The 25,712-nt window shown below is 43.4% G+C and overlaps 1 protein-coding gene across 2 annotated transcripts; it reads left to right on the plus strand.

The window, feature by feature from the left end:
• Window positions 1-1,875: 1,875 nt before the first annotated feature.
• On the plus strand, window positions 1,876-24,475 carry prrc2c (proline-rich coiled-coil 2C). 2 transcript variants are annotated; one of them, XM_085264132.1, is made up of 34 exons: window positions 1,876-2,273; window positions 8,333-8,502; window positions 8,922-9,096; window positions 9,285-9,394; window positions 9,734-9,853; window positions 10,167-10,465; window positions 10,578-10,657; window positions 10,868-11,004; window positions 11,113-11,200; window positions 11,790-11,973; window positions 12,119-12,737; window positions 12,830-13,002; window positions 13,254-13,527; window positions 13,632-13,842; window positions 13,950-16,415; window positions 17,063-17,223; window positions 17,312-17,466; window positions 17,551-17,929; window positions 18,035-18,120; window positions 18,205-18,399; window positions 18,503-18,760; window positions 19,307-19,399; window positions 19,504-19,605; window positions 19,708-19,879; window positions 19,974-20,195; window positions 20,332-20,453; window positions 20,545-20,699; window positions 20,785-21,016; window positions 21,102-21,212; window positions 21,339-21,521; window positions 21,604-21,704; window positions 21,932-22,058; window positions 22,161-22,403; window positions 22,495-24,475. In XM_085264132.1, the coding sequence occupies exons 2-34, from the start codon at window positions 8,388-8,390 to the stop codon at window positions 22,759-22,761; spliced, it is 8,415 nt and encodes a 2,804-aa protein (XP_085120258.1). In that variant the 5' UTR covers window positions 1,876-2,273; window positions 8,333-8,387; the 3' UTR covers window positions 22,762-24,475. The 2 variants fall into 2 exon arrangements, with proteins under 2 accessions (XP_085120258.1, XP_085120259.1); XM_085264133.1 differs by having other exon boundaries at window positions 20,341-20,453.
• The last annotated feature ends 1,237 nt before the right edge of the window (window positions 24,476-25,712 follow it).

Raw genomic sequence — 25,712 nt, forward strand, 5'->3', positions numbered from 1 at the left:
GATTGATTATTTATTTTTTTTTTTTACTGTACATACTAAGTTATCCGCCGTTCACGAGCCGCCGCTAAACACCCCAGAAGAAGCTTCGTCCACGCGTGATTTCTTAACATTTGGGTTGCCAGATTTAGAGATAACAAGATATGGAGAAAAATACGTGAAGGAAAATTCACGTATTTGACGCTAGAGACTGCTAATTTGTCTTTTGAGTGAGTTCGCCATGAACTGACGGTGTATAAATAACACTGAAATGAACTGAACTGAAATGATAACATGCTAACTTAAAAATGCAACGTCTGGCTTTACTTAGAGAAGTCCAAATGAATTTATTCTAAACCAAAAGATGCCATGCAAGTAATGAAAGCGCCACACCTTGACTTCCATGGCACTTGACTCTAGTTTCTGAAGGTAAGTGTCTGACAAATGGACAGAGAATACTAAACTGGAATTTTTTAAACATTCCAGATAGTTGTGGGGTATTTATTTATTTGTTTATTTATTTGAGTATTGAGTAAAGAATAAATACATTAAAAAAAATAGTAAGTTAAAAAATCCTTTAGCTTTTCTCCACAGATCTTCCTGTCTTGATGCATGTTCGATCATTCGGGTAAGAAAATCTAAGAAAGTTGAGTCTGTTCACCCGGATGCATGCATTCTCAGTGGGAGAAACCTTTCATTCCAAGATACTTTTTCAGTTTCTTGGTGTCTCCCACTGATTTCCAGATGAGCAGAATCAACTTTCGGGCATACCTTCTCACCTTCCTCTTTTGGGTATTCCTTTTAGAGGTCCCGACAGTGGATCATCGGTCTCTCACCTTATCCACATCCTCCTCTAGCACATTGACAAATTTGCATGTCCTCCTTCATCACATCCAAGAACCTCCTATTACTCTTTTCCCCCTGCCTGGCACCTCAGTATTCAACAATATTCAACATCCTTTGTCCAAAATGTCCTCTGCACATGCCTAAACAATCTCAGCTTCACTATCTTTATCTCCAAATGCTCAACCTGAGCTGTCCCTCTGAGGTATTCTTTTTCTAATAATGTTCATCATGGTCACTCTACAGTGCTATAGTGTCCAAACCATACATAATGGCAGCTCTCACTACTATATTTTAAACCTTCCCTTTCACACTTGCTCCTTTTGTGTCACAAATCACCCCACTGCACTCTCTTCTTCACTGCTTTTGTGCACCATCGGGATGGATGGTTGACTCCAGGTAGATTTGGAATCATTATTCAGAATCAGAATATTTTATTAGTTCTAGATGAAATTATGTGGTCACAGTTGCTCCAAGACAATAGTAGTGACCAGGTTAAAGTACCAATATTAAATATTACAAAATATTACAAAATAGCTCTAATAATCCAGATAGTTCTAATAAATAAATATCCTGATATATTACAGAGAATTGAAAGTTGGACTTAAGGTGACCCTTTTATACATTTATAACGGGTTTTTGTCTCTGTAGAAGATGAACAGATATCAGGTTTGTGCAACATATGCAGTGTATGCTTGTGCTTTTAGATGGGATATTGTTGCACATTAAAACTTTTTTTTAAATATATTTATAGACGATGTCAAGATCTAGTTGAAATAAGATAGTTATGGGGGATTGGTTAATTGTGATCATAAACAAATCAAGGTTCAGTAATACTTACATGTTGTATTATTTTAACTCAGTATAACAGAAAACAATTTAATTGCAGCGTAAAAAAAGGATACCTCAGAATTTTTCAATTATCATCTCAATTAATTATAATTTTTTAATATAAAATCTGAAATCTGGAATTTCAATCAAATGTTGGTGCACCTGCACGGGATGTGAGAAGCTTTTAGAGAGGGGGATGTCAGAAAGCATATCTGGCAACCGCGGTCTGCCATCTTTGATTGTGAGACAGGCCGCGGCGCGAGCGGGGCCTCACTCAACTACAAAAACGGTCTGGTACGAGATAACGGGTGGGGAGACATACGGAACCACGAGAAGACTGCGAACCGGTTCCCGCTGTAACGGCCGAGCAGACGAGAAGAGACCGGTGGCGTGAAACTGCGGAGAAGACAGAAAGTGCAGGACCGCGCATGTGGAGAGCGGTTTGTTGGCAGCCAGCGAGCGGAGTAGCTAACCATCGTTAGCCGAACTGGGTTAGCAGGCTAGCCAGCTTTTGTAATCCGCCGGCCAGACACTCACTGGTCCACTACAAACCAGGCCGAAACCGGATTTCAAGTAAAGCCGTACAGCACCCGAAAGGATAAAGGAGGCACCGGCGGTGGCAGGTGGGTCTGTGTGTCATGCAAGTTGAAAGTGTGAAGTTTTGTTCAGTCACTGATGGGCTGGTGTGCACACAGCGTTAGCTGGTTAGCATGCTTTGGCCACTGACGGGCTGGAAGTGGAGGTGATGGCGACTAGTAAGAAACGGAACTGTGCTAAACCGTGCAAGCTGACGGCCTGCTTTCAAACGCCACCTATAATGACATTTTACGTTAAAAGCTGGCCCGTTGGCTGCGTTATAATGTTGGCGGTTTTGTGCCTAGCTTTTGTGAGAGTGAGGTGATATTTGAGCCCGGTTTGGTTGAGTTCCGGCGAATAGGGCCTGCACTCCCCTGCCGGTATGAGCCACCCAGCCCACCACAGGGTCGATTCATGGGGAGAGATGGCCTGCAGATTCATGAATGGCAGTAATTTAAGAAAAGTAAACTGCACGGAACAGTGAAACCTTTATATCTGATCTGGCATTTAACCAAGGAACATGTCCTGGTGTTATTTTCCTTTATGTTAAAATGAAACTTTAGCGCACTGCTTTCATTTCCAGCCATGATGAGGTGCAGATTTAACGAATTGTGGTCGTAAAGAACATTTTTACTCTGTGAGTATGCATGTTGGCAGGGTTGAGTTGTCTAAGACTCCATATGATTCATAAGCATCTCTTGGATGTGGAAAATACTTGGAAGATAATTAATTGGCTTCATGGTGATGCTTTCTGCTTATGCATTTTAGATTAGTAATGGGTCTACATCTGAATGGTTTCAAGGAGGCCATTCAGGGAAATATTGATTAGAGTAGTACTTATTGATCCACCAGTCAGTGATGGTGCCTGATCAGAGAGGCACAGGGACAAGAAGGGAACAGTCTTTGGGAAGCAGTGATTTATAAAGATAAAGAGAAGTTATTTTTATCCTTCATTTGGCATAAAAAAACAACTTTAAAGGGACTGATATCAGTTTACTTTTTTATCACACCACTTAATCCCATGACATGACTTTAATTCATTTGAATGTCCAATCTAAGCACCTACCCATCCTCATACTGAAAACAAAACCATACTTCACCTTCTTATGGGCACAATGGAATTGCAGACAATTCCCAAAGGAAATGGATTCATTAGGATTGATGCCATTGAATAAACATAATAATTTCCAGTCCTTTCACCCAGCTTTATGTTCACTGTGCCAAAAACACTAAGCAGTCATTAATAATGGCTTACTTAAGCCTCTTTCATTGGCCCTGACCAATGTGAATGTCAGTTGATAGATGCTGAGTGGGTTCTAATTATTAATGTTTTCTATTTATGGGCCATATCATGTGGCAGGTTATTATTTGACAGATATTGCTGGCAAAGTCGATTGTTGACAGGGCTTGCATTATTAAGGGTTTAATATTTTCTGTATTCTCTGCATTTTCTCTAACTTTGACTGGTGTATATATAAATTGTAGCCCATTATGGCTAGTGTAGATTCTTCTTTTTCTTTTCTTCTTCCTTTTTTTTTTTTTTTTTTTTTTAAACTGCACCATTACAGTGCAAAACATAGAGGACCATCAAGAACAAGACTGTTAGTCACATTACAGGTGAAAAAGTACTGCTATCAAGAAGAGACAAAACAAATGCTTTGTAGTAGTAATCATATTCTAACGTTTATTTAGTTGTATTATTGCTGTAAATCAAAATTGCAATTGCATTATGACCAAATTAATCATCTAGCCCCGCTGCAAACAGAATGGTGTAGACATCAGCAATATACAGACACGTAACCTCAGTCTACTAAACTTGCAAGTAGAGCTCACCTGTAAAAGGGAGTCTTGCAAATTAAAAAAATTATTTTTACTAGAGATGCACAAATTAAACTTGTCCAGTTTCGAGTTGAGAGAAATCACACTGCTCAGCTTATTGTTACCAACACCGGAGTCTCTATTGGACCATTATTTAATCCAAATGTCAGATCAGCGCATCCCTTGTCCTAACCTTCATTTAGAGTGCCAATAACCACACAAAACCAATAGTGTTCCTAATTTTTGAGTGTGGATTTATGAGCAATTTTGAACTCTAGTCATATTTCATTGCAGAATAATGTCCACATGTGTTTGCATAATGTGTGTATACATTGTTCTAGTTAAGTGGTTGTATGGCAGTTTACTCTGACACAACCAGCATACAACAATTGATTTTGCACTGCAGAACCACACCACTTTCTTATCCACCTTGCCTGTTTACAACTTCCTGTCACAATGTTAGAGGGGAGCAGGTGGCAGCATAACATCTGAGACCCAGTAGTTACCTGGCATATTTAGTTTAAGTATGTCTTTTCCTGTCAAGTGAGGGCAGCACTGTTTAAATGTCTTGTTAATTAGTTATGCTCTACTTTCAAGTGTAAGCACAGTGGCGACAGTTATTAATGCCTTCTCAAATGTGTCAAAAACATCATCTTTGTTTATTAACTTTGTTATCCAGAACAGGAAAATATTTTCACTGCCAACATGCTAGAGCTGAGCGAGTAATAGTTTTATTTTTAATTAAGAATTTGGGCTTCCAGCGATTATTTAAAAAAAAAAAAAAAAAATTAAGATGAACTATTATTGTGCTGTATTATGTTTAATAGTGAAGCACTGGACCGATCTTGCTCTGATGTGAAACTTGGTGTTAATGTTGCCCTGTGGTGATTTTGTTACTGCAGTAGTAATCCTCAGAATGAGAGGAACTACAGCTTTGCTGCTGACTTTGGTCTCCCCTCTTCTGTGTTTGCGGGCAACTTTGGGGCCACATCAGTTGCCAATAACCTGTTTTATCTCACTCTTTTTAAAATTCAACTCAGGAAAAAAGCTAGTTAAAGAACATTTTACAGTTAATTGCCAATTATTTTTTTCTAATGTTTCATGTCAAATGATTCTGATCTTATTATTTAATAAATATCTGATCTAGACTCAGTAATTTTACCTTCATTAAACCGTCAAAATCTCTGAGAACTGCACACAAACTATTTGATGCACAAAAGAAATGCCAAAGTGCTGATAGTTTGAGTATTTAATAAGGGGAAGAAAAGAGCTCATGCGTGTAAACGCTAATGCAGAGCAGTTGCAGGTGTGCAGGGTTGCACTGGAGGTCAGGCTAGACAAATTAGGGCTGGAGAGCTGGGATGTTATTACAAATCTTTCTCTCTCACTCCTAATATAATCATTCAAAAACTCTTACAATATAGTCTCTTTAAGTGAATGTTGATTAAGAGCAAGTCCACAACATATTAAATACTAAATTACCCCATTTGGTGTAGAGAGCTCATTCTTGAGTAACTTCAGACTTTGGATTTTTATAAATGTGCTTGTTGAACGTTTAAGAAAAATTGTATTCATTAATGAGCTTAACAAAAGAATCTTGATTTAGTTTCCCCTGTGTTATTCTTATCATCTCAGGTTAATAGGACCTGTCAAAACTTGTCACCACTGTAGCCCCTTTTATCACTTTATAAGTGATAAAAGAAGAGCATCACTGGAGGGACACAAAAAGGATTAACCACAATAGCTGTTTTACATCTGTTATCTTGCTTTCATAAGTCATCATGAAGGCCTTTACTGATAGTTATTTTATTTTTTTTACCTCCCCTCGTGCAGAGGGATTCCTACTCAATCACCTTGGAGTTAGTGGCACCTGATGCCAGTTCTCTACCTGCGAGGGGGTTTGGTTAGACAGATCCTTTTTGAGGAAACAGCTGGATGAAGTTGAGAACTGCCCTTATAGAAATGTGGCCAGCAAACAAAAAGCTTGAGTGAAGAATTGTCCGCTAATAAACTGATTGTGGGTGCCTCTGGGGAAAAAATGTAAAATTCTAAAATGAGTCATAAAATCTATTTTGGGGCAATTAATAAACCTGGTCTAAGTTGGGAGGAAAAAGAATGAAGAAACCAACAAAAAATAAAAAGGTTTCTTTTTAAAAATGAATAAATAAGCTGAACTGAACAGAATGGAGATGTGTTTTTGGTTTAATAAAGGCACTATGGATTTGTATTGGCTACCATCGCTACAGAAACCAGGGGTAATGTTCATACTCTCATACTTACAGAAAATAAGAGGAAATCTTTTTGAAAGTATTTTGTAAAATGAGAGCCACATTGTCCTGAATATGATTTTTTTTTTTTTTTTTTTTTTTTTTTTTTCCTTTTAAGTTAGTTTGTTGGTGTTCACCGGCAGCATTTTGGATAGTGTGGACTGATCTGAGCTGTCGGCTCCCCCAAGCGCGCACATACACACACCAACATAATCTCACACTTACAGACTATGTTACACCACTTCCCCCGTTAATAATAAATGACCTTTGTGTGACATAGGAAAGACACTGCAGCTGTAAATGTGTCGCCTCTCTGTTCTTGGAGCTGCTCACTCCAATTCACTTTCTGGTGTTTCCTTTTCTTGGTTACTGAACTGTGTATCTTAAATCCTACTCTATTTCCTGTCATCGCCCCATTGCCATAACTGAGCAGAGTGCCTTTTCTTGTGTCATTTCTTATGTTGTCTTTGTACTACTAAAAGGTTTTGGTGGGTATTCCTTTTTTTTTTTTTTTTTTTTTTTTGTTTGGATAAAAGTCATTATGGCTACGTTCACACTGCAGGCAAAAGCGCATCAAATCCGATTTTTCTTTACCCTCTGCGACCCATATCCGATCATGGTATGACAGTGTGAACGGCACAAATCCGATATTTTCAAATCCGATCTGGGTCACTTTCGTATGTGGTACTGAATCCGATACATATCCGATGTTTTAGAAAGCGACTGCTGTTTGAACGGTCATGTCGCATTAAATCCGCCTTTTACGTCACTGACACAAGACAGACGCCAATTATCAGCGATTAGTCGACTAGTCACGATTACATCAACTATCAAAATCGTCGACGAGTAATTTAATAGTCGACGCGTCGTTTGAAGCTTTGTAAGATCCCAAAAGACGCTGGAATAAGTAGTAGGATTTAAGAGTTTAATAACGGACAGAAACAGAAGATGGCAGCACTGCATGTACAAGGATACCAGCTGCTGTTAAACCCCGAAGAAGAAGAAGCTGTGTCCCAGTATTCATAGCGCGGCCCTGCTCAGTTTTCAACAATGGTGGCAGCTAGTTGGTTTTAATATTACTCTTATTATTCTTTCATGGTCACAAAATAAACTTAACAGATTTTCAGGCGAGAATATAACTGTGTAAACCTCAAATATTTGCTCAGTTTATCAAGAGACCACATATTTTCCAAAGCGCTCCAACGTTTTTGGAGACGTCTTTTACCCACCAGCTCGATAGCTAACCGGGGTTCAAGGCTCACTAGAGCCCGTGAGAACACCGGACTCGCGGCAAATCGTTTTCAAACCCACCACAGTCTTTCGCTACTCAGGTTAAACATAATATATGAGTGACTTGGATAACTTAAAAATTATATTGTTTGGCTTTTCTTAGTATTTCATCTGTTCCTGAGTAAATCGGTTTGGCTGAGATTAAAGTTATCGTTTTTACACAGCTGAATAAACGTCAAGCAGGCAACTGATTATCAGAAGTGTGACATGCTCGAGAATATACTCCGATGTCCTGTTATATTTTAGATGGCAAGGAGCACACGGCTGAGTTTATTAAACTCCACTGAAACAATCTGCACATTTCATTAAAATTTAATAAACTATCATCTTGTCTTTATTTTTAGTTAGCACATACCTTACACACTTAAAGCTGTAAGCTAATGATAGTTATATAAGAGTAGCAGATGCTGGTGCAATAAGTTGTACATTTTATGTCCAATGGGTGCATGATCTGATTAGTCGACTCATCGCAAAAATAATTGGTGACTAGTCGACTATCAAAATAATCGTTTGTGGCAGCCCTACTTCCAATTTGGCAGACCATTAAAAGATGATCTGCTCACTAGGTGGATCAGGGTTCATGCAAGTTCATTATGAGTGTTAACGTAGTCCCTGGAGGGAAAACCCCTTTTAAATTTAATACCAAGTCAAACACATTGGTATTTTAGCCAATAAACTTTGGGGGGGGGGGTCTCTTCTCTGATCTTATTTTTCTCTCCCTTGTGCTATAGGAGGCTGGTTCTGGGGGCGAGGCCAAAGGACCAGACTCAATGAGTTTCCAGCGAAATGTCCGAGAAGTCAGGGCAGAGCACCAAGGCAAAGGATGGCAAAACAAAGTATGCAACCCTTAGCCTCTTCAACACCTACAAAGGCAAATCTCTGGAAACCCAGAAAACTGCAGGTAAGCTTCCAGTAATAAAGCATGGAAGCAAAGAATTGTAGGATATTTTTTTTAATCTAATTATTCTAAGTACTCGATGAATCTTTGATTTGGCTTAACTGTTTTTATATTCATGTTCATAGGCAGTTATGAGGTTGTTTGTTGGTATACTTCAGATAAAGAATTATACAGAGAGAATGCATATAAACAAACGGGTATCTTTTGTCTGTGTTCTTTTTAATTGTCAAGTTTATCACTGACGTGTTGGGACTACACTGCAGGCTGCATGAGGAGCAGTGTGACAGCTGTGTTATGAATAAATCCAAAATAAGTCAAACAAGCTGACCCCTATTACTCATGTGAACATTGTTTAAAAGCAGTTCAGGGGGGCAAAATATCCTAATCTTGATCTTCTTCTGCATAATGTTTCTTCATTCCAGTGGCTGCCAGACATGGGCTCCAGAGTTTGGGCAAAGTTGCTGTCAGCCGGCGCATGCCCCCTCCGGCCAACCTCCCCAGCCTGAAAGCAGAGAACAAGGGAAACGATCCCAACGTCAACATTGTCCCCAAAGACGGCAGTGGATGGGCATCTCGAACTGAAGCCGGGGAGGAGAGGTGCATTTAACTTGCTTGCATTAAATATCTTAGATCCACATTTGTTTTTTTCATACAGAGGAAAATAGTCTAAACGTTTTACCCCAAGTTACTTAACAGTAGCTGTAATTATCTAATATAAAGTGAAGTACCATTCATATTTCAGATTCATGTTGTTGAAAGCTTTACCCTGTTTTTATGTACCATAGGCAACAGGAGACACCACCACCTCAAAACAAACCAGCAGTGGTCCAGCCACAGGACCTTTCTGTTGGGGGCAGTCGTTCCTGGGCAAACAGCAAGCAGACACAGCTAGACGGTAAATATGCGTACCATTTGCTCCGTAAGCCTTACACCTGCTCAAAAAACTATTATCTATGTGTACACCATGGTTGTGCTAGGAAATTATGTAAAAGATTGTAAACAGTATCCAGCACATTCCCTACTTGTGTTCACCAAACAAAGTCCCAATCCTCAGTCTGCCATTATAGTCCGCTTGGAATGCAGATCATTTGAACTCTGCATAATGTAATGTTAGGGTGTAGAACTTCTGTGTACCAAATTGCGGATTAGACCCTTCAGTGCATCTGTAAATGACTGTTATATATTTAACCTTGTGATTTCTTCACATTTATAATGATCTGCTTGTCCTGGACAGGTTCTCCCCGTGTGAGCAGCCATTTTCACCAGGAGTTTCCCAGCTTGCAGGCGGCTGGTGAGGTCAAGGACGGTCAAGAAGAGGAGCCTTATGGACCAGGCCCAAGCCTTAGACCTCAAAGTATGGACACAGCCACGACGGGGGAACGGGGGGGATTGCATTCACGTTTGCAGTTTTCTCTTGTTATACAATATTTAAAATTAAAAATAAAAAAAAAAAAAACTACACTTTTTGAAATATTTTGGGGTGTTTTCTTGTTTGTTTGGTGTTTTTTGGTTTTGGTTTTTTGTACTACTTGAACACTACAGTGGCCCTCCAATGAAATGACAGTGCCAGCAGTGGCCCACAGCTCATTTAAGTTTGAGACCCCTGGTCTAAAAGATTCCTAACTGTAATCAGACAATTAAAACCTCTTTTCTGTCTGTCCTGGTAGATGTTGGCAGTTGGCGTGAGGGTGGCGGCAGGAATTTGAACACTGCACCTAGCCCCCCGGAGATGGAGAACAGGGCTGTGGAGGAGGGTAGCACGGCCCCTGGTACCTCTACGCCACCTGTCGAAGCTGATGAACCTGGCCGAAACACAACCACTGATGGCCAAAGGGAGAAGAAGGATCCCAGGGAGAGGTTACCTCCCTCTGGCCCCCCTCAACCTAAAGTTAATGGAGGCCAACAGCCTCCTGCTGGCGTACCAACTCACTTTGACCCTGCTTTCAGGAGCATGATGCCACCTTATGTACGTAATATTGTTACATATTCTGGATGGGCAAAACAAAAATATCACAACTGCAAAAACTAGTGGTTGTTTTTCTTTACGCTGTGTGTTGATTGCTGTCTCTGTGATTTAGATGTTCCACGCCTATCCGCAAATGTCCTTTGGTGCAGGGCAGGGGAACTTCAGATACCCTGTACCACAAGATGGGGCAAAGTGAGTTTAAGGGATAAGCGCTTGATACTTGGATTGCAGGAAAAAAAAGATCAATTTTGAGTTTTTATTAGTACGGTATTTTTGGATTATTTTAAACATGAAACATTAACATCATTGCTACACAAATTACATGATCACAGAAGCACATTGTGTACACAAGTAATTTATGTATTTGTTAGGTTTAAAAATCAACTTTCCTTTATTTTTCAGGGCTCCTCGTTCAGCACGACCTCAGCAGCCACCCCCACAATCCTGGCTTCAAGACCCAGACAGACCCTCTATTATCAGTGCAACTGAACTGAAGGAACTCGACAACTTGGACACTGATGCTGATGAGGGCTGGGCAGGTCAGTAGATTTATATCTTCTATAAATGACAACATCTAATTGTAATAGAAATTTGTGCGTCTCTGATAATTCTAGCTTCTTATCAGTCATGTCTATTTTGCAATTCAGGAGCTCAGATGGAGGTGGACTACACTGAGAAACTTAACTTCAGTGATGATGAGGAGAACCAAGCTGCTAAAGACAAGGGAGAAAACTGGTTAGCATTTTTTTTTAATATATTCATTTACTCATTTACTATATCCTGCTTTTACTCTTTGTGTTCTTCACTTGCACCACACAAGTGTTTCCCAGTATTGGCAAAATTTGAACTGAGTTGGTCCAAAGTTTTATTAACTTATGATTAATACAGATGGCTACAGTAGGGGAAACAGTCGTATGCATTTGAATGAGGTGGACAACATTATGAATGATTGTTGGTAAATGGACCAATACACGATAAAACAGTGCAGTAATGGGCAGTTGTTAAAGATGATTTACAGCGCTTGACGATTCATTCACTTCCATGAGCAAAGAAAGAAATTGATATTCACATATTGCTGGGAGGCCACAGCATGAGAATGGTTGTTTAATGGAAGCATTATTGTCACTTGTTGATGGGCAAAGTGGCAAATAATTTATGCAAAGTGAAATAATAAAACATTTTTTTTTATTTTAAATGGAAGTTTGGCTGCATTTGTGGTGAAGTCATTAATGAAACTAGCAATTCAGGTTAGTTGAAAATTGGGCATGCGTGTTAGGTGTTTGTTTGTTTTTTTTGTTTTTTTACTTAACTATCTTCTTTTCAGGGAATGGCTGGGTAAAGTGGATCGTATGAGAGCTCGGCCAACGGACGGTCAGGAGGGCTGGAAGGAGGGATCTGAGGACCGTGGAGGAAGTAAAGCTTCATGGGCTGAGAGTGTTGATCCCAGAGCCCCATCACCTGGGAGTATGGGGCAATATAATAAATCAGCTGCTACACAGGACTTCCAGGTAAAGCATGTGCAAGTTACAGAAGCCTACTATCATGTCTTAATTTTATTAACACTGTTACTTCCCCCTCACCGCCTGGACCCGTTTAGGGGAACGTAACAACACTGTGATCACTTTGTTTATGACTTTATTCTCCGTTTTTCAGGCTGGCAGTCGCTCTGGTGGTGGTGGAGCTCAGCGTGGGGGCAAAGCACAGGCTGCAGGGGCACCTGGTGCTGAGGAGGATTCTGAAGCCTGGCGGCAAAAACGGAAAAAGTCTTCTGAAATTTCTGAAGCTGTAGAGCGAGCAAGACGGAGGAGAGAGGAAGAGGAACGCCGGATGGAGGAGCAACGACTTGCTGCTTGTGCTGAAAAACTTAAACGTTTAAATGAAAAACACCGCCAGGCTAATGAGGGCAAGCCTTCCCCTGCTCAGACCACCAATGATGAGGCAGGAGCTCCCCGTGAGGAAGCATCTTTATCAACTCCTCCTGTTTCTAGTCCTGCACCTTCAGTCCCAATTTCACAATCACAAGCCACAGTCATGCAGACTTCCTTACCTGAGAGAGGGGAGCGAGAGAGAGCAGAACCAAATGCTGAGGAAGAGGTTCACCTGCCTCGTCAGCCCACCCCGCCTGTCCAGAGACCTGTAGCCTTAGCTCCAGAGCAGCCACAGGGCGAGGGAGAGACCTCCTTGGCTGAGGTTGGTCCCATAATGGACGAGAACCAAACTGATAGGACCTCAGTGCCAATCCGAGACTATTTTAACATGGAGGACAACAGAGGTAAGCTAACTCTGAACAATGATCAAGTTGCAAAAAAATTATCTGACTACCACTTGTTAATTAATGCCAATACTGTTTTTGTTTTTCCACAGTGGATGAGCCCCACATGTCTTTGCCTCACAAGGAAACCCCTGCTGGTGATGAAGTCCCTATTGCACAATCACCGCTGGAAGGGGAGGCAGCAGCTGCTATGCGTCCTTCTGTCATCTCAGGCTATTCCAAACAGTTTCAGAAGTCTTTACCACCTCGATTCCTCAGACAGCAGGTAAGGGTTTGGCCTTACTTGGTAAATCATTATCTGGTTGTACCATAGGCTAGTTGGGGATCTTAGAAGGCCTGTCAAGCAACATTTCCACACCTGAGCTGTTTCTTTGCAATAGCTTTAACTGTGTCATATGGTGATCAGGTTGAGCGCTTGGTAGAATAATTTGATAAGATGTGTCTGTTTGATGGGTTAAGTTGGCTTGAGTTTTTTTTTTTTAAACATTTCTTAAATGTTCTTCAATGCACTTGTAGGAACAGATGAAGCAGCAGCAATGGCAACAACAGCAGCAACAGCAGAGTGGGGGCTCTGTGTCTCCCTCAAGTGGTGGCAGCGTTCCAGCTGCCCAACAACAGCAGCAGCAGCAGCAACAACAGCACCGCTCCATGTACCAACCCATAGGCCCTCACCACCAACACTTGGCCTCCATGGGATTTGATCCCCGTTGGCTTATGATGCAGTCCTACATGGACCCTCGGATGATGTCAGGCCGGCCACCTATGGACATGCCAACTAACATTCACCCTGGTAAGTAGATATGCAAAATAAATTTGGTGTGGGTGTGATAAGTGTTGCTGTGTGGTTTTTTTTTTTGTTTGTTTTTTTCAAAGTACATCTTTTGTCAACTTCAGGGAGGATGCCACCTAAGCAGATTGTACGCAGGGAGCCAGGGGACAACTCAAGCTCTAGCTCGGATTCATTTGACCACTTAACCCGACCAGTTCGTGACCACGGCCTGGCCTCAGACTCACGGATGGTCTGGGGATCAGACCCATACCCACAGTCAGAGCCATTACCTTCTGTGACTCCTCCAAAAGGAAGGGATGATAACAAGGAGCAAAGGTTAAAAAATATTAATTGACAGAAAAAAATATGAATGGAAGTAATTGGTAATTAACTTCTTTCATGCTTTAAACATCTCAATTAAAATTTGGTGTTTTTATTTATAGGATGGATTCTGGTTTGGATCTGGACAGGGGTCTTCCAGCTATCTATCCCCAAGATCACGGTTCATTGGACTCTCGTAAAAGTAACTTCTTCCGGGACCCTTCAGAGTCTCTATCAGCATTTACGCAGGGCCCGGAAGACTTGCCAGGACCTCTTGACAGAGTCCCTGTAGGCACAGGTTTTGACCCAGAGGAGCCAGGCTTACCAAGTGGGGAGGAGGTAGAAGCTCTTGGCCAAGCCATGCTCCAGAGAAATGTCTCACAGGGCTCCAGCCACTCTCTTAAGCTTGAAGAGCCTAGGTTTGACGGGCTACCCCTGGGAACAAAATCACTAGAGATACAGGAAGCAGGGGAACGAACTGATGATAAGCCCCAGAATGAGCTCTACTCTCAGGCTGCTGTAACAAATAACAGAGCTACCCCTCCTGCTGATGGATTACACAAACAAGAGAAGTTGCCTCTGCCAGCACCCAGCAAGCAGAAGACTGAGCTGCGGTGGGGTGGAAGATCAGGAGCTGGACGCAGAGAAGGACCAGGAGGAGACAGACCTGCACGTAGATCTGGGCCAATAAAGAAACCTGTCTTAAGGGACATGAAAGAAGAGAGGGAGCAAAGAGAAGAAAGAGAGAAGCGTCATGAGAGAGGGGAAAGAGGGGATAGGCCCAAAAAGGAACAGTCGTCCAAAGCTCCATCTGCAGCTGCTGTTGTATCAGAAGACTCCAGGCCTCACGGTGAGGGAAAGAGAGAAACTGCAGAGGCGGAGGAAACTCCAACTGCCCATCAGAGGGCCAGAGACTCTCAGCCTTCTTCTGGGGCTCCCACCTCTTCTTCTCAGGAGGAGAAGGTGGAAAAGGCACCCAGCAATGAGAAACATCCAGAACCCAAACTGCCCTCTCGGAAAGAGTCCAACCTCCCTCCACGTTCCTACCGGCGAGAGGAAAGAGAGAGGGGGCGAGAGGAAAGGGAGAGGGAACGAGAGCGGGAGAAGGAAATGGATAAGGACAGAGAGCGAGAATGGCCGGCAGACTCAAATTTCAAAGGTCGTGGTCGAGGGGAGTATTATTCCAGAGGACGAAGCTACCGTGGGACTTACAGTGGTAGAGGCAGGGGGAGTCGGGGTAGAAGCCGGGCAGAATACCCCTATCGAGAGCCCCGATCACGCTCAGATTTACCATCTGCTGCAGGTGCTGCTGCCTTTCGCAACAGGGAGGAAAGTGAAACGCGAAGTGAGAGCTCGGACTTTGAGGTTATACCAAAACGTAGACGGCGCCGTGGTTCAGACACAGACTCTGAAAGTGAAGGCGGGAGGGAGTCTGCCAGTGATACTGGACCATCTGACCGTGAGCCTAGCACCAAACCTAGCCGTCCACTGAGAAGAGAGCTCCCTGGGGAGGGCCGCTCAGTATCTCACAAGCCAGGCTTTGGACCACCTCACATGGGGGAAAAGGTTGGATCAAGAGCAGATGATGAAAGCCGCCCCAAACCAGGATTCCTTCCTAAAGGAGAGCCTTCTCGGCGAGGAAGAGGGGGATTATACAGCAGACGAGGTGGAGCGAGGGAGCGTGGAGGCCCACGCTCAGCCCCTCTTAGACGACCAGCACCCAGAGAACCTTCGTCCCAGTGGCCCTCTAAACCCATGGAGACATTCAGGCCTGAAGATGCAGAGTCCACATCAAGATTTGACAATCCTCCTACTGACCGACGACCCCCAAAATCTGAGGGGAAGAAATTTGGGGAGGGGGGTCCTCAAAGTAGCAGAGAGAGGCCTCGTCGATCTAGACCAGCACGGCCCCCAAGGCAAGATAAACCGCCCCGCTTTAGGCGTTTAAAGGAGCGTGAGGCTGCAGTTTTGGCTAGTGGAGAGTCAGCCCCCAGTCCCCCTGTTTCTTTACCCTCAGTGCCTCCTGCTGCTGCTGTGCCCAGCACTGCAACTGCCCCAATCCCCCTCTCCCCAACTCTCTCTAGAGCTCCAGGAACCCCATTAACTGTGCCTGCAGAAACGGCAGCCTCTATGCCCACACCTGACCTGCCGTCTCCTTTAGAAGCGCCTTTGCCTGATACAAGTAGTCCCACTATTACTGCTGCTGGTACCAAGTCGCCTGATTTGTCAAATCAGAACTCGTCAGATCAGGCGAATGAGGAATGGGAAACTGCTTCTGAGAGCAGTGACTTTAATGAAAGGAGAGAGCGAGAAGAGAAGAAAGGAGCAGTGGAGCCTGCTAATGGAGCAGCTACAGCATCTGCACCAGCCCCTGCACCACCCCAGGGCTCTTTGACTCCCAGTAAAAGCTCACCTGATGGAGGGCTGACACCAAAACGTGATGGAGCTCCTGGAGCCAAGAGGAGCTTCTCGAGTCAGAGGCCTACAGAGAGACAGAATCGTAGAGGCAACAGTGGAGCCAAACCAGGGCGCAGCTACACAGGGGGCAAGGGAGAGAGGAGAGGAGGGGCCAAAGCTGGCCGCAAAGGGTGAGTGTGAGACAATGAGGCTTTTGTCACTTGCACAAAGAAGTTGAACAGAGTTTATTTTCAAACAGTAAACCATTTGTGTAGTTATTATGCCTAATTAAGAGTTCAACTGAATAGCACCAGTGCAGAATGTAAATATCGCAGTAGTTTGAAGTGGCATGTTCTTGTTGTTTTAAGTTCAAGACTGGGTTTCTTTCCCTGGTAAATAAATCTGGAAATGATCTTGTTAAGATGAAAGAAATTTCCAGAAGAATTTCTACTGGAAGTGCATTTAAAAAAGGAAAGGGGTATAATCATCATAGTATATTTATTATACACAATCAGTTTTATGGGATGTAGGAACTAAATTCAATCCTTGTATTTGAGCTTTAAGTTTTGTTAAAAGGGGCCATTATTTCTGCAATTATTTAGAAGGATTCTTCACTCTGGTGATCAGTATGCTATAATTGGCTGTCATAAAAGTAGCTAAATACGGAATCAGACTGGTGGTATTTTTAGACTTTTACTGTGTCTCAGGTTTCTGAAGGAAAGCAGAAAGATTCTCACTGTTTCTTGTACAAGCTGGCTGTGGTTTTGTTTTTTGCATAAATATACAGGAATTAAAGGTTTAAATGTTTTTGCTTTCTACTTGTCTCTTAATGAAACAGCCCTGCAGCCCAGAACTCAGAGACAGCAGCGCTAGCACCTGGAGGAGCAGCCCAGCGACCTGCAAAAGAGCAGCCTGCGCGTCGCAAAGATGAAGCTAAGCAGGCCACCAAGAAGCCCAAGGAGAATGCTCTTTCTCAGTTTGATCTCAATAATTATGCCAGTCAGTAAACATGCTCATAGATTAAGCCTGTACTGCACTCGAGCTGTTTATCACTTGAAAACTGAGGTTAAATTTGTTGTTATTGTAGGTGTTGTGATTATTGATGACCACCCAGAGGTTACCACCACAGAGGACCCACAGTCCAGTGCCAACGATGATGGTTTCACAGAGGTTGTCTCCCGAAAACAACAGAAGCGTCTGCAGGATGAAGAGAAACGGAAAAAAGAAGAGCAAACTACTCAGGTGGGGGAACGATAGTTTGTGTGGTGCAATGTTTAAAGTTAAAAAAATGTAGGTGTGTAACTAATATCCACACATGTCCTACAGAACTGGGGTAAAAAAGGCCCCGGTGAGAAGAGCAGAGGAAGTGGAGGAAAGCTGCCACCAAGATTTGCTAAAAAGCAGTCATCGCAGCAACAACAACAGGCCCCTCAGTCTCAGCCTCCTGTAGCTGCTGCCCCCCAGGCCCAACAGCAGCCTTCAGTTCCTGCTGCCCAACATCCTCATCATGCCTCCTCCCAGCCTGCTGCTTCACCTCAGACTCTGGAAGGAACAGTGGCTCCTCTGCCTTCTGTTCCACCTGCTGCTGCAGACTTCACGTCAAAGAGCCTACCCCCTGCACCTGCACAGACACACAGTACTCTGGGTACTGAATTGTGGGAGAACAAGGTAGCGGGTGGTACCGTCCTTCCGGATGTCAAGAAGCGTGAGTGGAAAAGTTCATTTTGGTCTTAATCTTTTGACTCTTGAAATTATCTTTGGTTGAATTGTGGATGGCTTTCTAATCTAAAATATACAATGTTTATTCCAGTTGGTCCAATAAGCCCTCCCCAGCCACCTTCTGTGAGTGCCTGGAACAAACCTCTTACCTCCTTTACTGGTACTGTCTCCTCTGAGGTAGGTAAAATGCTTCTCGCACCTTCCTCTTTATTGTTTTAATGCTTTTGTCACACGATAAACCATGAAACATGTGTTTTTTAGGGTATAAAGCCTGGAGCGGAGGGCAGCGTGGAGCTGGGGATAGACGGTATTCAGTTTGGAGCGCCATCATCTGCAGGCAGCACTGACAGTGATGGAGTTCCTGCATTGCTTGAAAGTGGCTCTGAAAACAAACTACCTGCTCCCAAAGAACAGAGACAGAAACAACCTCGAGCTGGCCCAATCAAAACACAGAAGGTACACATAGTCTTCTAGAAATGCAGTTTTGTGTTAAATGACACTGGCTTGTCATTTCTGTAAATATTTACTCCAGCCTAAATGTTTAATCACTTCTCCTCAGCTACCAGAGATGGAACCAGTGGAAACCAAGGAGTACAAGCCAGGTCCCATTGGTAAAGAGCGCTCTCTAAAAAATCGTAAGGCCAAAGATGCACGTGGAGGAGAAGCTGATGGGATGGAGGGAGGAGTACCTGGAGGAGGTGCTAGCAGAGCAGCAGACTCCAGTCCTCCCACTAGCGACACCACAGTACCAGAGCTGGGTGGAGACATTGAGGGCATGATCACAGTCCCCTCAGCAGAGTACAACAGCAACTCTAAGGTATACTACAACTGTTTTACAACCGTTCACATTGAGCTAGATGAAGTCCTGCTATAATTAACCCATATAGTCTGATGACTGAAATGGGGGAGAGTTTAGTTTATGTCAATTTATTGTTTACAGATGGAGCTAAAAAAAAATACAATGATAAAGAAACCACTTCTCTTCAGACAATATCAGGTCATTATTGACTGCATGTAAGCAAACACCATCCATCTTTTGCTCACCACACATTGTGGTTACTGGCAGGCAACCAAAGTCTGTTCAAATGTGATCAGTTAGTAGCACTTGGGCTACAAGCAAACTACAAATGGAAATCAGAGAACACCGGGCATCAAATCCTGTCCCTCAAACTCTGTTGAATGACTTCATTTGGGACTTCATTCATGGCTGGCACAATATTCAAATTATTACTTAACCAGTGATGTTTTTTCCTCCCCAAAATTCTTTACTTTTTCATCATGAACAACATTTAGTTAACACTTATAGTACTTTTGTTACTCTGTTTTAATATGAATGCCTTCATATTAAATTATTGTCCCTCAGGAGTCTGTCACTGACTATACCACCCCCTCCTCGTCGTTGGCCGACAGCGTTCCCACAGCAGGCAACAAAATGGAAGAGAGTTTAGTGGCCAATGTGAGTATATGTCTTTACACAGGCTCAAAATGTTACACACCATTTTTAATTTGAGGAGATTACGTCTTTTTTTTTCCCTCCCTCTGGTTCTATGTTTTTTTTAGGTGGCACTACCGCACTCATTGCCTCTCCCTCGCCGCGAGACCCTCCAGCAGAGCTCCAGTCTCAGTACAGTCTCTCCAGCTACTGTTGACCTAACACTAAAGGTACACAGATGTACAGAAAACTCTAAGCAACATTATTTTCTGCAAAATTTTGTTCTCTGAACCATCACTTAAACACTTTTTTTCTTTCTTTTACCTCTTCAGATGGAATCCGCACGCAAAGCATGGGAAAATTCTCCAAGTCTGGAGAAGAGTTCTCCTGTCACCACCTCCTCATCCCCCATCACCTCCTGCGCTTCCTCATACTCCTCCTTCTCCTCAGCCTCCATGCCACAGATCCCGGTGGCTTCTGTTACCCCCAGTACCTCACTATCAGGTAATGTAACTCCCACTCAAACATATCCTACTTCCCACAGTATTGTTTTTGCAAACTTGTTAAAACACATCTTTTAATCATTTTCACCTCGCAGGCTCTGCCACTTATACGACATCGTCCCTCAGTACCAAAACCACCACAGCCTCTGACCCCCCTAACATCTGTAAGGTGAAGCCCCAGCAGCTGCAAGGTGGAAGCCTGTCCTCTTCTAGCAATAGCAGCAGTAGCAGCAGCTTCTCTCAGCTTGGCTGTGTGCCTCCCCTCCTGCCCCAGCAACAGCAGACCCCACAGGTGTACGTCTCTCAGTCTGCAGCAGGTGAGGGGAAAACTTCTGTTATACAGATTTTAAAGGTTTTGTTATTACATATTTGTGGATTTCTTGTGTGTGTGTGTGTGTGTGTGTGTGTGTGTGTGTGTTTCTGTGATTGATCTGTAATGTTTAACATGTGTAGGTTCTGCAGCTCAGATTCCAGCCTTCTACATGGACACTAGCCACCTCTTCAGCACACCCCATCCTCGTTTGGCTCCTCCTTCCCTGGCGCAGCAGCAAGGTTTCCAGCCCGGCCTCTCACAGGTAGGAATAAAACAATACAGTTAAGTCTTTAGAGAAATATTAAAAGACAAAACCATTATTTAAATTTTTTTCTTCTTCCCCCACCTTATAGCCAACTGCCGTGCAGCAGATTCCCATCCCTATATATGCTCCTCTGCAAGGTCAGCCTCAGCATCAACACACTCATCAGGCTCAGCTAGGACTCGGCGCCGGCCCTCCAGTCTCACAGCCACAGGACCTCTTTAGCTCTTCACTGCAGCCTTACAGGTAACGGCATCACAGGCTTTCAGTTTGCTTCTCCCTTCCCGCCATTGTTTCTTTCATCTCATTCTTTGGTTTTGTCTTCCATCAGGTCCCAGCAGGCATTCATGCAGAGCAACTTATCACAGCCCTCTATGATGCTCTCAGGACCATCCCTCCACAGTTATCCTGGTGTGCAGGCACCTGAGCTGGGCAAGCCTCAGTCCAACTTGGCTTATCAACAACCCTCCTCCACCCAGCACATTCCCATTCTGTTTGAGCCGCAGCTGAACCAGCCCTCTGGCATGGGCGGGTCTCAGCTCATTGATACACACCTGCTGCAGGTAAACGGAAAATCATATGGACAGTGAATTTGATTAATTTGTATATGCATGCATTTCATCTCACTTTTTTGTGCCTTTGGTTCAGACTCGACAGGGAATGAATCAGCACTCGAACATGTACTCAGGGCAGGTGCAACAGCATGGTCAGAGTAGCTACTACAGCAACACACAGTCACCCAGTTCTGCAATGCAGCAGGTAACCTACATGCAAAAATAACAAATAATAATAAATTTATGAACCTGTTCTGGGTTTTAAATGTTGGACCACACTTTATTTTTCTTCTTCTCACTTGGGGTTACCATTGTTTTAATTTCTCCCCAGGTGACGGTCCCTCAGCTGTCCCTGCCTAACTTTGGCTCGGGTGGAGGCCAGCCCCTCTTGGCACTACCTCCCACTCCTCCCCAAACCCAGCCCCCCAATATCAACCGACAGCCCCCAGTCTCTCAGCCGTACCGAGGCATCATGGGCCCCAACCACAGCATGATGCAGCCTCCCACCAGCAAGGTATTGAACCATCTGTATTTGACAATTTAAATAAACAGAAGTTTTTACGTGAGACTCAGTGGCTTATTGTGACGTGTTGTAGATGGACATGGATATGAAACTATTTGGCAGTGGGATGGACGTGAAGCCAGGGACTCCTCCTGTCAGCGGCAGGAGCACTACACCCACCTCTAGTCCTTACAGGTAAATGCGTAAAAGTACAGTTAACATTGTTATCATTTTTATTTGAAGCCTTATTTAATGTGGACAAAACAGAAGAGAACAAACTGTAATGAAAACCAGTCATTTTATATAGATATTCCTGTGTCACAAACTAAAAATGTACCTTAAGGCGCTTCTTATTCTCAGGAGTGTTCATAGGTTTTGTTAATATCATGTTTCTGTAATGTTTCTTTGACTTCTCTCTGCAGGGCCAGCTCCACCTCTCCTAGCAGCCAGTCAAGCAAGATTAACAGTATGCTCTACCAGAAGCAGTTTCAGCCCAGCTCTGCCGGCATGAGAATGACGCAGCACTTTCCTGGCCAGTTCAACCCACAGGTAATAATCAAATTTTGTTTTTCTTTGGTAACTTGTATAAAGCACTAATTTTGAACTATTAATTCCAAATGATTGAGTTTATTCTGCTCCCTTTTTATTCAGCTTCTGTCTCAGCCCAGCATAGTCTCTCCTCTGGTTCGCCCTCCTCATGCTAACTCCTTCGCTGGAGGTGTCCAGCGCTCTCCCATGGGCCCTCCAATGTCACCCAATGTAAGCGGTGGGCTCATGCCTCACCCCAGACCGCAGCACCCACAGCACAGCCACCACTCCCCACGGGGACCACCTGGCTCAACCCTTGCACCCAGAGGCACACAAGCAGCTCTAAAGGCTGAACAGGACCTAAAGGTGTGTCTGCTGTTATTTGTTTGTTGGAGTAGCCTGTGCAGTCTAATGGATATATTAGTTGAATTATTTGTATTTTTCTTTCCCTCTTTAGGCAAAGCAGCGGGCTGAGGTGCTCCAGTCCACTCACAAGTTCTTCTCAGAACAGCAGCAACAACAGCAGCAGCAGCTCAAGGCCCCGCAAGCCAGCAAAGCATCTCGAATCGATCAAGGAGGAAAACCCCCGCTTGACACATCAGCTCCAAACCACCAGACAGGAGGCGAGCGCCCAGATTCTGAAAAACCCTCCGCATCCACGGCCAAGCCCATACGGACTGGCCCCATAAAGCCGCAGGCCATCAAACCAGAGGAGGGAAAGTAAAGCACTTCTGACCCTCTTCAGATAATGAAACGAAAGGATGGAAGAGTGAATCTAGCCCCATTCACTCAGCCACCACCTCACATCAGCCCCGAGGACAGCGTGGGGGAGGAGTTGGGTAGAGATACAGATGGTAGTGGTTACTGACAGTAGGCCCTTTGGAGTGTAAACAAAATCCTCTTCCTCATCTTCCTTCCCCCGTCTTGTCCCGCTGTAGGTGGGGGCATTTGAGTTGGGTTGTTCCATCACATTTAGCTGCCGGTAAAGTTGCTGAGCAAGCTGTTCCATAGAAATCTACTGTGACGGTAGATGACGAGAGAGTTGGGGGGAGAGAGAGAGAAATCTGAAATTTGCTGCTGAGTTTGCCATTTTTTATAGCTCCTCATTTCTGTTCAGTTTACCCTCCCACCCACCAAATAGGATCACACATTATATCAGATCCCTGTTTTGTTAACAAGAGAATGAATCAAATTTGATTTTGTAGTTGAAGCAATCTTAAGATGTCATTTAGTGAAGCACACGTTTTGTTCCCCAATCTCCCATTATAACTAATCCAGAGATCCGTGCAGGCGTGCACACCCTCTCGCTCAACGGTTTGGTCCGATTACTGCTCGAAGATATGAATTCTGAAATCCTGTTGTCATTTGTTTTGTTTTCTTTCTTTTTTTTTACCAGAATTGAAATGTGAAAATCGCAGCTTTTGATTGACTTTAATAATCGATTGAGTTCTTGATTCGTCTGCCTGTGAGCCTTTGCTCCTGCCTTCTGCTCTCATCTCCTTGCCTGAGATTTTACCGATGTGTTGGGGTGGGTGTGTGTCGGGTCTGTGCGTGTGGTAAAAACAGAGGGAGAGCTTGTAGCTGGACTCTCCTGTTTATTTAGCCAAAGGTTAAAGCAGAGCAGAGATGAAGTCGCAGCCTTTTTAAGATTGCTGAGATTTGAGTGGATTTACAGGTTTACATGGATGATGTATGATCACTACTTGCAGTTGTTCCAGTGTAGGAGCTGCTGTCACACACACACACACACCCATTCACTGCTTTCACACCCATCCTTGCTATCACACAAACACACACATACACACCTCACTGTCAAACACCGAGACCTGCTGCTATTGACTGATTTTTAGAGTTTAGCTAGAGTTTAGCAGGATAGGGCTGGGTAGAGGAATCAGTGAGCCGATCGTTTAAAACAAATCTTTGTGTGTGTGTGTGTGTGTGTATTGACCTTTATGGCGAGAGGGAACAGGAACAGGACGGAGAACAAGTTTAAAATAAAAATAAAAAAAGACGGAGGGAGAGAAGCCTCAAATTCTGAAGTGTTTGGGCAGAAGGACAATTATTATTTTGTTGTCTTTGCTGATGAGAGCAATCAGTGCTGTTTTCTCTCTGCCTCACCTCCACTGGCTGCCCCACCCACAATGCTCTCATCTTGGGGTTGTGGTGACAATGGTCCTTCAGAAATGTACAGTAGTATGCGCCCTGAGGTGGTGAGGGGACTCCTCACGTCTACCCTGGTTGAGGGAAAAGTCCTTACTCTGGAGGGGGGATTAGGGAGGGAGGGTAATGAATTGTTTGTTTTGTTTTGTTTTTGATTTTATTTTATTTTTGTTGTACTTGTACAGGGGTTTCATCGCTGTATTAAAATATGTACGGTCTTATTTACATTCTCTTGGTTTGGTTACAGAAACTAATAAATAATATACTGTTGAGATGTTTTTCAGTGAAGTGTGCTTTTTACTTCCAAATCCTTTTCGATGATCATGCTGTGAAATTTCTAATCAATTTAATTCTGGTTTTGATTGCATCTGACCACTAGGTGTCAGTAAACACCATTTTAAATGGGAACAATGGAGAGCTTGCATGAGGAAAACCCATTTTCTTCTAGTTCCACCTTCTTTTGAAGAGCTGATGGAAAGGTCTTATGACTGGTCAGTAAATCACTGATGTTTTATTACCCCTTAACCCTCTCAGGCTTAAATTAAACTTTTTGTTGCTAATGCACAACCAAGTCCTGCAGTGGTACTTCTGAGTAAAAGAAACTCATAAAATATGTATGTTGGGTAATCACGTTGTTAGTATTTAACTGTTGCAAATCTGCAACGCCTGCCTGGAGAGGGTTAAAGTCACTGCTTGACCAGGTTAACAGGGTTTTGTCTCGAGAGAAAGTACTTTAAAAACCTTTCAAATATGCTAAATATCATTTTATTTATTTGAAAATTAGATTAAATCTTTGCTAATTGGTAAGACTTGGTTTTTATTCATTTGAATCGCCAGTAATCAGCAGTGCTTTGAGCCCTTTCAGTTTTCCAAGACTTAGAATGGTATTTTAGTAGTATTAAAGTAATATTTCCTGAACCATATAATTTGAAAACCTCAGCTTATGAGCTAAAAACAACAGTTCCGTTTTAGCTGTGTTACCAACAACGACTTTAGACACCTGTTCAGCTGAACATATATTATACTTCAGGGATATCGAGCTGTCCATTCTACCTGCTTTGGTACAAATGAAAGTGGCGAGCAGCAGCTCAACTGGCAACTTATTAACGTCTACCAGATGCTCTGGGTTAAACTGCTGTCATCTGTGAAGTCGACAGTGGTGTTCTCTGGCAGATACCAGTTCAGCTGCATAATCTACAGCTGTGAACACAAGTCTCACTAAAGGATTGCAGAACCCGATGAGACCCTCATGGAATCAATTTCTAACCGTTTAGTTGGACATATCCACCAGTAGCCCTCTGGACATAATTTGGTAGTGCTTCTGTTCTTCCTTGCACAAAGGAGCATATGCTGGTCCTTATGCGGCCCTGTCCAGGTGCCATCATGTAACACCCCATCTCCACACTCTTGAGACTGTTTTGGGAGAGACGACAAACTTTGCAGTGCCTGTGTATGTGTCATCCTGGGGGAGCTGGAAGAAGTTGGGACATGCCAGTCGAGCTGCATGGTCCTGGT

The sequence above is a fragment of the Mchenga conophoros genome, linkage group LG23, assembly GCF_057382185.1.
Source record: "Mchenga conophoros isolate Kocher_MC1m ecotype Shallow Benthic linkage group LG23, M_conophoros_male_GT1.1, whole genome shotgun sequence".
NCBI lineage: Eukaryota > Metazoa > Chordata > Actinopteri > Cichliformes > Cichlidae > Mchenga > Mchenga conophoros.